Source organism: Berghia stephanieae, chromosome 4 (genome assembly GCF_034508935.2).
Source record: "Berghia stephanieae isolate SIO BIC M18660-M18661 chromosome 4, UCSD_Bste_1.3, whole genome shotgun sequence".
Lineage (NCBI taxonomy): Eukaryota > Metazoa > Mollusca > Gastropoda > Nudibranchia > Aeolidiidae > Berghia > Berghia stephanieae.
Genome location: NC_088363.1, coordinates 9,496,780 through 9,508,507, shown reverse-complemented (window position 1 = coordinate 9,508,507; position 11,728 = coordinate 9,496,780). Strand labels below are relative to the sequence as shown.

The 11,728-nt window shown below is 35.2% G+C and overlaps 1 protein-coding gene across 1 annotated transcript; it reads left to right on the top strand.

Annotated features, from left to right (window-relative positions):
* The first annotated feature begins 1,040 nt into the window (after window positions 1–1,040).
* Window positions 1,041–4,817, top strand: LOC144971923 (uncharacterized). The gene is made up of 5 exons (XM_078913002.1): window positions 1,041–1,174; window positions 1,918–2,008; window positions 2,286–2,375; window positions 3,376–3,441; window positions 4,155–4,817. Exons 1-5 carry the CDS (start codon window positions 1,169–1,171, stop codon window positions 4,220–4,222), a joined length of 321 nt encoding a protein of 106 aa, XP_078769128.1. The 5' UTR covers window positions 1,041–1,168; the 3' UTR covers window positions 4,223–4,817.
* Window positions 4,818–11,728: the final 6,911 nt, after the last annotated feature.

The window sequence follows — 11,728 nt, the reverse complement described above, 5'->3', positions numbered from 1 at the left end:
CCTTCCTCCCTCTCTGCCATTCCTTCTCCCATCTCTTAGCATAAACAACAAAAAATCTTATGTGGCAAAAGTGGCTACCACCTTAAATCCCTCAAACAGCACAAGATATTGAAAATCGGTGGCAGAGACCCTTTGCCTTGTTCCTTTTCCAGTCATGAGCAGATATCGAGAGAATGAAGATTTAAAGATTGTTTCGAAATCTATAATCAAGAAAGAGGGAGAGTCAATTAAATATGACAAGCGGTGAAAGCTACGCACCACGAAAGATGGGGAATAAAAAAAAAAGAAACAACATTTGTTGCGATTCCAACTACTGGGGAAAGGGTGGGGGTGTGTCTGCTTTTTTGCGTGGTTCCTTCTTGTTTTGTTTTTGGTCAAGTTATGATTGACACACGTTCTAGACTGTAAATGTTAGCCATAAAATGACAATTTAAAAATTCATTATACATCATTAATTAGATTATGGAAAGTGTGTTCTTTCACACAGTAGAATCGGCGAGTGAAGCTGTACTGTAATGACTGACAGTGTAGGTAGTCTCACTATTTTGAAACTCTCATTCACTGAACGTGAGAGGTCGTGCAGCGAAAATTGAACCCGGAAATATGCCGGAAGCTGACCATCGTTATGGACGCTGTCGTTGAATCAAAATGAAAGCCAATGAAAGCAGACGCGGAGCTCTTGATTTTCGCCATTTTTTGTCTTTCGCGAAACCACTATGGCCTCAACATCCTACACTCCTCTAAGCTTGGTGAGAAGTTACCAGGCTTTGATACCAGTAAGAGGAGACACAGGGTAGCTGCGAATCGGCTTCGGTCGAGGAGCTGCCTAACGGCAAGTGCGTTACATCGGTGGGGTCTAACTTCCTGTCCAATATGTCCACGCTGTGGGCAAGAACCCGAAACGGCAGAGCATCTAGTCGAAAGGTGTGTTGTGACGATGCTACCAGGCGGGTTCGCGACGGTGCACGAATGCGGACCGGACTTTGCTGATTGGGTCGATCGTCATAACATAATAGTGTGAACCATAAGAAGCTGCTGCCTCAACATCCGGGTCACCCGTTGCCCCAACAATGTTTCTGTCGTCTGCTATTTCAATCGAGGGAATCGGCGGAGAATTCGATATCGTACGAATTTTTTTGTTCGAGCTCTAAATGTCTCATGAAAATTGATGGAGGTAAGAGACATTTTTTTTGGTTTTATTTAATTATCTAATAATATTTCTTAATTCACATCTTCTCAGTCTTGTTTTCTGTCTTTAAAATAAATCAAATTATACACATTTAATCTTTATTTCTTCTTTTTAACACACCGTCTTATTTGTTTTTCATACAGTTTGTTTGGTGTGTGGGTCTACTAAGAGATTATTGTTGTGGAATTTGCTGCAATCCTGGGCATTAACTCGATTTGGCATTGTCATTGAATGTATGATATTTTAGTTAATAACACCCCTCCCCCTCCTCCTATACTTAATCTTTATTGGTCTTTCATAGCCATCTTCTATTTCTGAAAGGGGGGGGGGGGATAAATTGCATCTTTTATATTATTTTTCTTTTTTTTTTTTTTTTTTTTTTGCTTTATCTGTCAGTCTTGTTTTCTGCCTTTAAAATATATCATATTATACACATTCAATCTTTATTTATATTCTGAGACTCAAGGTGATAGCACAAAATACCAGCATTAGGTGTGACCCATGGAGATCAGACATCATTGTCTAATTTCTAATCAGTGAATGGCAGTTTGAGTTTTGTCATTGATAGTTATAGACTTATTTTGTTGACAGTAGCCAGTGAAGGCCTTTCACGGATTGGCTTTACATGATAAAACTTCTGATTATGAACTATCAATTGTGCTTTTCAAGCAACATCCCAGTAATTTTTCCTTTATTTGAACACACTATCTTCATTGTTTTTCAAACAGTTTGTTTGGTGTGTGGATCTACTAAGTAGATTCTTGTTGTGGAATTTGCTGCAATCCTGGGCATTAACTCGATTTGGCATTGTCATTGAAGGTAGGATATTTTAGTTAATAACACCCCCTCCGCCCTCCTCCTATTCTTAATCTTTATTGGTCTTCCATAGCCATTATCTATTTCTGAGAGAGAGAGAGAGAGGGGGGGGGGGGATAAATTGCATCTTTTATTTATTTTTTTTTATTTTTATTTATTTATTTATTTTTTTTTGCTTTATCTGTCAGTCTTGTTTTCTGTCTTTAAAATAAATCAAATTATACACATTTAATCTTTATTTCTTCTTTTGAACACACCATCTTATTTGTTTTTCATACAGTTTGTTTGGTGTGTGGGTCTACTAAGAGATTATTGTTGTGGAATTTGCTGCAATCCTGGGCATTAACTCGATTTGGCACTGCCATTGAAGGTAGGATATTTTAGTTAATAACACCTTCTTTTGAACACATCTTAATTGTTTTTCATACAGTTTGGTCTGAGGGTTAAGTCTGTAGATTCTACCTGCAGGTAACTGTTCTGTCTTTGATTGGATAGTGAAGGTAGGATACTTTAATTTATACACCCATCCCCCTTTCTTAAAATCCATTGGTATCTCATACTCATCTTGGGGGTTCTGATAGTTCAGCAAAAGTAACGGGATGACCCCAGGTGCACTCGAGATTTTTTGATGACGTCCTTATCTACTCCCCAGATATTGGGTCGCTGGGTCCGATCTGGTGGAAATCAGTTTGCGATAACTAGCGTTCTATCCAGAGGGTAGCAAGAAATTGCCATTGTCTGTTTCAAGCTATAGATATTGGGATAAACTCGGGCTCCATGGTCACAGTGGCTCTAAAGGGTATACTCATCTTCAATTCCCAAGGGAAAAAAATATATTGCATTGTTAGTTTTAGATTTTTGCTCTATCTGCAAGTGTCTCTAACTGCCCTGGTATAGTAGTTTTCTGCATGGAACCTCCCAAAATTCTGCACATATTTCATTCACAACACACAAGCTTCTAACATAAAATATTAGCAAAGAGTGTGAACCACCGTTGTAAAATTACAAAATCAGGTGAACAAGCAGTTTGAGCATTGCTTTTGTAGCAGATTACACAAAATTTGTACTCTGCTGAAAGCCTTTCAGGATTGGTGCTACATGATCCATCTTTTTTTTTTGAACTATCAAATGTGTTGCTGAGCTGTCAGAATTCATTTGAATGGAAAACTAAAATAACAATTCCAATCATTATGATGTTAGCAAAAGCTAGGTTTTTCTTTCTTTTCTTTTTACGTACTCCCCCCCCCCCCCCCTCCCCTCCAACTGAATCAGCAAGGTCTTGTTGCATCCTTTATACTTGGTTGTGGAGTTAACATTTGTGATTTATAAAAAGTGCTACTTAACAGTTGTTTGGCTTTGTTATCTTTCAGGTGTGTTTGATGTCGTCAACAAGGGCTACATCAAACTCCTTGTATATAAAGCATTAGAATCAAGAGGTGAGTTGTCTCAAAATTAAAATATAATTTTAAAATATTAAAAAAAAAAGAAAAGTCAAGCGCATTCATGAAGATTTTTTAAAGAAATGATCAGCCCCACAAACTTACACAATCCATGTTAAAAGCATTACCCATTGATTACCACTGTACCAATGACAGGATCTTATCGTTATTCATGAGGCGCTTTATCTTAAAATCCTCTAGAGATGCACAATATAATAATAATAATAATAATAATAATAATAATAATAATAATAATAATAATAATAATAATAATAATAATAATAAATGATAAGTTTCATCTGTTTGGAAAGTATTTGTACAGACGTATGGTGCATGATAAAAATCAAATAAATATTTGCAACAATATCACAAAGCAACAGAAGTAAAAGTAAATGTATATGGTCTTCAGAATTTTAAAAAAATTGAAATAAGGGTAAATATCATAAATAGACTTCAGATTATGTATATATTTGTGAGGAAAGGTATAACCATCCATTTAAGGTGTGAAATGAATGTAAATTGCACGGTTTTAAAAACAAATGAATTTGTAAAATTCTTATTTAGTTTTTTAGTTAATGTAAAAGTCTATTTTGAAGCATTACATTTATTTTATTTGTTCTGTTAAAGTAATTCAAAGATATATTTAGAGAATAAAATCAACAGAACAAAGCTAATTTTTTAAATTAATAAATATTTTTTTCTCCCCACAGACCAGTTAAGGCATGGTGTCCAAGACAGCCAGTCAGGTGTGGTCATTAGTGGCAAACTACTCATTTGATCCAGATATGCCTCACCAGATGGAGAATTTGTTTTTCAATGAGTGCAAAAGAAGTATCCTGAAACCATTCTGAAAATTCAAGAGCTTTCTGGTTTCGACATTAATAAAATGTATTATATTTGTTATTCACTGAAGAAGAGGTTTGAGCCCAAAACGTTCTGTTTTTGGTATTTTGTTCTTTTTTGAACTTATTATATTCATTTTTGTACTAAACAAGAAAAATAAGTATTACTGTTATTGGCTGAAGAAGGGATTTGAGTCCGAAACGTTCCGTATTTGGTATTTTATTCTTCTTTGAGGTTGTTATATTCAGCATTGTACTTTAGAAGAAAAAAAACGTATTATTATTGTTATTGGCTGAAGAAGGGATTTGAGCCCGAAACATTCCGTATTTGGTGTTTTATTCTTCTTTGAGGTTGTTATATTCAGCATTGTACTTTAGAAGAAAAGAAACGTATTATTATTGTTATTTGCTGAAGAAGGGATTTGAGCCCGAAACATTCCATATTTGGTATTTAATTCTTCTTTGAGGTTGTTATATTCAGTAATTGTACATTAGAAGGAAAAAAAAGTATCATTATTGTTATTTGCTGAAGAAGGGAGTTGAGCCCGAAACGTTCCGTGTTTGGTATTTTATTCTTCTTTGAGGTTGCTATATTCAGTTTTGTACATTAGAAGTAAAGAAAAAGTATTATTATTATTATTGTTATTTGCTGAAGAATGGATTTGAAGTCGAAACATTCTGTGTTTAGTATTTTATTTTTTGACTTTGCAGTTGGTAGAGTACTCACTTTACATGCAAAGGGACTGAGATTGGTCCCGGGTGCAATCGAGATATTTTTCTGATCCCTTTGACTACCCAGCTGTGAATGGGTAGCCGGGTCTGTTAGATCTGGTGGAAAGTACTTTGTGATGGACTAACGTCCTATCCAAAAGGTAGCAAGCAATTGCTTTTGTCTATTCATGCTATAGCAGCCGGGATAAACCCATGAACCATGGATATCCATTTTGTATATTAAGTAAATATTATTTGCAATTGGCTGAAGAAGGGTTTTGAGCCCGAAACATTCCTTGTTTGGTATTTTGTTCTTTTTAAAAGCTGTTATGAGTAATTATATAGAAAAGTCCACAACTTCTAGCATTTTTATCTTTTTGTTTTCTAGACATGTGAGCTTTTCAAAAAACATTTTCTTTTCTATTGAACGGATCCCTTGTTTAAATAAAAAGTAAAAGGTGCAGTTTTGGACAAATTTTTGATCCATTTTTTCTCTTTGTGATATGTATCAGTTTCCCGTCACTCTTTTGACCATATCTCAAAAACTATAAGTGCCACAATCATAAAACCTATATGAATTTTGATTGTTTTTGTGCAAGGAATCCAATGAAACTATTTTCAGAATGATTTGACAACTTTGAAAATTTAGTGAGACTACCTAGACAGTGGCAGTCAAATTGTGAAGTGAATCGTTAAGCCTAAATGAAAACAAATCTACAAAGCATTCTAAAATTATCCCAGTGAGACATCCAAAGTTAAAGACCCGAAAGCTATTATGGATTAACATTGAACTAAATCTTTTCCTGCTCTCAAAATCAATTGATACAAATTACAAAATCAAACACTGAAATTGGAATCTTACCTTTGTATCAGTTGGACTGTCATTCTTTGCTGGTGATTCGGAACATTAGCAACCGGACAACGTTGCGCACAAAATAGGTCTCCCGTTTTTTTGGTTTAAATTGTAGATAATACACAATAAGCTAAAAACAAACACGTACAAATAAAATTAAATTCGTTGTATATGGCTAAATTATTCCGAAAATCAGATTCCAAATAGTTCTTGTTTTGTTTACAAAGCGCATTAATTTTAAATAATTAACCTTACCATGCTCTAAAATTAGATCGACAGTAATATTTTACCATTTGTTTCATAAAAAATCAATTTCTAGATAATATTTGACGCGTGATTGAGTATTTATGAATATGTGTTTCTTTTCCCACCTAACAACCACATTTTTATGGTTATTTTTGTTTTTCAATAATTTGGATTGGAAGGTGAGAGTCAAAGATTGTGTTTTTCCACGTGCTGCCGGACTTTTGTTTACTTTTTGGCAGAACACTTTAGTCCTCAATAGTTCCTTATTCAATTGAGGATTTTAGATTAAACTTGTTAAGTATTAACTTAATGTATTGTTCTTGTTCCTTGTAAATTTTGCAATGTTTCAGATTTCTTCTTCGTATATATAAATATATATGAACATGGACACTCGAGATTCTTCAGATTAGATACCTAATTTTTTCTACAGGGTTAGAAAAAGAAAATAATCGAGTTGTTGATTACCACATGTATTTCTACAGTCTTGAGGTTGTGGCGACAACTAACTTTTTGAAATCTTCATCTTCTTTCGGTTAATCCAAACGTTCTCGACTGATCCATCCATAGATTTATGCCTGGAATGGACTGTTCAAACAATGGTATTGTTAATTCAAACAAGGATTTTGTATAGATGTTGTGCAATTATTGTGTACAATCAATTTTATTCGGTAGCCCAACTTGTAACGATACGTCTCATTTTGGAGTCCCAGTTTGAGCGGAGCAAAGCTGAGTTTTGGGAAAGGCGGAAAGGCGCATAATGACATTATTTCATCTCAGATATTAGATGACTACCTGGCCAATGATAGGGGCGTTGTCTTTGTATATATGCAAGTATGAAGTATATATATATATATATATATATATATATATATATATATATATATATTGCTGTCAGTTTGGGACCCTTATAAAGCGATTTGAGCACTTTACTGGATTTTGCTCAATATAAATGCTTAAGTTATAAAAACAACTACACTAACTCGGAACAATTGACTCATTGTTTGTTTGTTTTTTAAAATAAATTTCAGTGCATTTTTATAATTTTTAAAAACGTCGGTGGTCGCTCTAAATTTGAAGTTAAAAGCATTGACTTATGGTACTTCAGATCAATCTTAACCCTCTCCTTTCCAACCACAGAAAGATCGTCACATTCGTTACGAAGCAACCGACAATTTTCTCATTCTGATTTCTCTCGTACATCACATAATGTAAAGAAGTGCTTTGATTACAATTATAAATACAAAACACTGTGTTATAGACATCATTTACCTGAACAAAATTCTGTATAGAATGCACTTGTTACTTTTTTGTTTGATTAGGAAAAGTCTATTTTTGTGTCTGATGGGCGTGAATTTTCGGGGGAAATTCTAAAAAATAGCTGGTGAGGAGAGAGTTAACTATCGGTATTAGGTACCAATATATGAAAGTCTTCGGTAAATATGACAATAATATTTGATTTGCGTACAAACAATATTAGGTTAAAACCAGTTAACTGCCGTAATCAAAATATTATGTCCAGATACCTCGTCCTTCAAATATCTATCGATTTAAATGACCCTCATCATGGCAAAAGCTCTGGGATCTCGCGGGATCCAAAGTTTCAGAGTTTTTTTTGTTAAAAAAAAAAATCGCGATAAGGGTCATTTATATCGATCAATATTTTAAGGAGGAGTTTTCTGGCCAAATTTTTAAATAGGAGTTTGTCCAGAGTACGAAAGATAACTGTTTTAAATAATATAAGGACATCATTCGTTGTAAACAGAAGCCGACCGAAGTGTGGGGAAATGTCAGATAAACACTATAGGGGAAGTTCTAGACAAACTATATAGGTCAGGAGACGTAAATACGGGGAGAAAAGAGGGAGGGGGGCGGGGGCGGAGGGAAGAACAGATGGTATCTATTTGGGACAAGAGGAGGTAGGGATTTATTTGAAAAAGGCTTGAATACAGATGTATGGATGTCTTTTGTACATTACTCGTTTGTTGCCAGCGCTAAAATGACCTAAATATTATGTGTCACAAGCTCCGTAGAAACCCTTAAAAGAAATTTATCCTGTTTGTTCGATGAAATGGAACAGTGATTGTTGATACGTTTGATAAGTAGAACTTTGGGATTGCAAGATGTGCATGTATAGCGTGTTTGTTTTATTGTTATTTAGGATTTTTTTTTCATCATCAATCACCACCATGACGAATAAAGTAAACATAACTTTCATGTTTGTATCTGTAAATTCAATTCCTACCACTTTGGTCATCACGACATCATACCGTTTAGAGACGCTGGGTCACATATGTGAGACTTGGGCTCTGAATAAATATGTTATATAGATGAAGAATAATAGAATTTATTAAAGCATGAAAACGCAAAATGTCATTTGTTTTTACTTAGCATTCATTCTTTGGCATTTCAAGCTTCAATAAATGTGACACAATCAAACTTTTAAATTGAAAAGACCAGGTGGATGGGGGCTGCATGAAGCCTGGGATCGTGAAAATACTAACGAAAGAGTGATAATGAAAAGACTTTGGATGTGGACACTACTGATGCTGTGTTGTTCACATCCGAAGATAAAGAACTGACCAAGTGCAGGACAAAGCCAAAAAGAAAAATACAAGAAAAAAAAAATACATCCCAAAAAATCAGTCGACCTCTACTTGGGGATCGATACTCAGACTTCTGATTATCGGTAATCATAAGGTCTGAGGTTCGATTCCCAGTCGAGGTCAAGTGATAATTTTAGATGCTTTTTATTTCTTGTATTTTTAATTCTTGCTTTGTCTGGCACTTTCATACACACTTGTTCAGTTAATTATCTTACACCGGCGCCTGCTCCTTAATTTCTTTATTTGATTATTCCCATCTGAAGCCTCTCCATGATCACTCTTTCGTTCGTAAAGACCAGGTCACAATGGCCTGAAACACAACATGTACACGGTTGTGGACATAGGAGAGAAACAGGCGTTTGTGATTGTGAGAAGAGACCTGTCCAAAGTATGTAAGAGCAAAAGAGGAATTTTGACCTGGAACCAACATCTCTGCAGATTAAACTGTACAGAACTGAGGAAGACAACGGCGTTTCTTCACCAATTAGATATTCAATCAAACATGAAAACAATGGAAGGGGGGGGGGGAGGGAGAAGAAGAAGAAGAAGAAGAAGAAGAAGAAGAAGAAGAAGAAGAAGAAGAAGAAGAAGAAGAAGAAGAAGAAGAAGAAGAAGAAGAAGAAGAAGAAGAAGAAGAAGAAGAAGAATTGTTCGTCATTTTGCAACCGGACATTAACACCAGATTGAGGCAATTGGTCACACATTTTGAGATTAATTTTTTCAGCTTAAATAGGAGGCGGAGTGGCCGAGTGGTTAAGACATTGCACTGTCACCCATTAGGTTCCGCGTTCGAGCCCTGATTCAGGCACTTTCGTTTTATTTTTCGTTGGCAAGATTTTTAACCCTCGATTTCCTCATTTTTGATAATATGCATGTTTCCTGTTGGCATCAGACATCTTGTTTGATGAATTATCTATAATTTTTTATGGAATGCCTAGGCGATAGTATATAATGATACTGTGACGGAATGCGTAACGAAGAGAGAATAAAAATGTGTTTTTATTTCAGTGAATGGAAGAATGAAACTTTCTCGAATGTTTGAATCCTACATAATCCAATTGATAACAGTAGCAAGAAACTCGGGTAGAGCTGAATAGAAGTCAAACGTTTCCATTGAAGAACGCACCCCAACTTCCCACCCACCTCGGACAAATGTTTCGGTCCTTACCTGATAAGGATTTCCTGTTTCACTACAAAAGGTAGAGTTGGGTCATTCATTTGCAGTGTGTAAGATTTTCTCGAAAAATATCTCAACCGGCATCAAACCAGTTCGGACACCATGCTCGGGGACGGCAAATGATCAAAATTTAAAAATAATTTGGTATTGTTTGAACGCTTGGAACGATACTAAGATACATAAATGATAGATAGGATACCAAGAACTTGTATGAATTACGAGCGAGAAAATGACTGGAAAAAGGCAGAAGTTATATTTTTAAAAGTAAAGTACATTCACCATTTTCTCCACTAACAAGTCGAGATTAATAGAAATAAGCTTCAATTCAAACAATATATATATATATATATATATATATATATATATATATATATATAATATATATATATATATATGTATATATGTATATATATATATATATATATATATATATATATATATATATATATATATATATATATATATAAACTATGAAATCAGTAATTGATCAATGAATAGTTGATTATTAATCGCCCTACACTGTTTAACCCTCTCCGTACCACCTATGTCAAATTCGTCACCTTTGTTACGACTCAATAATATATATTTTTTCTTATTCAGATTTATTTTGCACATCACAATTATCTTTGTTAAATTAATAAGAACATAAAGTTGCTTTGCAGAGAGATTGTTTGAGGTTAAAAAAATCAATTTTTCTGCAGGAAAAGCCTGCCATTTTGGGAAAATACTGAAAATGGTCGGTAAGAAGAGAGTTAATGACGTCAACGATCGATTTTTCGTTTGCATCCGCAAACACGGAGATCCTAACGCAAACAATATTCGAATAGTTTGACCCGCTCGTTCGAACTTGAACTTAGAGGTCACCAATATCGTGATGTGTAATGCCCAGCTTTGTACAGAAACCAGTTCCGTCAAAAATGATCTAAGTGCAGATAACTCTTCTTGATAATGTCCTGGTTAACCGAAGTATTTATCGGCGCAGACGAAACAGTAAGATTGTTCGACGAACATTTCCCCCTCCCTCCTCTGTTTAACAAATCAAAATTCAGTGCATTGGGATTTGTTTACTCTGCTTTTGCAACGACTTTTCTTTGGTGGCGCCAAATATTGAGGCGGGACACACCGTAGCCATCGTTGTGTTATAGATAGTATGCGCTTGGCTGAGAAGCTCATAACATTGCCATCCGGAAGTATAACGGACCAACACAGAAAACTGTGTGTATCCATGAACGTTAATAGTCGGGTTAATACAGTTCAGTGAGCATTACTCATAAACGCGGATGGCAAAAAACAATAACAAAGACCTGAGTGACGTCATCTTCGAACTATCTATAGATAGAATGCGCTTGGCCAAGGAGTTCACAACATTGCCATCCGGACGTATAACGGACCAACACACAAAACTGTGTGTATCCATGAACGTTTATAGTCTGGTTAATACAGTTTAGTGAGAAGTACTCATAAACGCGGATGGCAAAAACAATAACAAAGACATGAGTGACGTCATCTTCGAACTATCTATAGCCTGATACTGAAATCCAAAAGGACTGGCAGTTTGACGTCATTATTTGGTTTTTGCACGGCCTAGTGAGATGTCGTTAGTAGAGCTCATGTTATTTCATTGGTTGAGCTATTGAATTCAACTCACGATTTGTTTTCTTTTGTGGCAAAAGACTGGCATTTTGACGTCATTTTTTGGTCAGTATCAGGCCATAACTTTACGAAGGCCACGGACACACACTGGTCTCGTCGTAAATCAAGCAACAATCATAGAAAACGCGGCGTTGTATCCTAGGGTAAGGCAGGCTACCCATTGCATCATTTTAATCGTAAAATGATGAATTGTGTATGT

What these genes read in the sequence shown, in the direction of transcription:
- LOC144971923 (XM_078913002.1), top strand. An exon ending in ATTTGGCATTGTCATTGAAG is followed by an intron (nt 2,009 to 2,285) that starts GTAGGATATTTT and finishes TTTTTCATACAG; the next exon opens with TTTGTTTGGTGTGTGGGTCT. An exon ending in ATTTGGCACTGCCATTGAAG is followed by an intron (nt 2,376 to 3,375) that starts GTAGGATATTTT and finishes GTTATCTTTCAG; the next exon opens with GTGTGTTTGATGTCGTCAAC.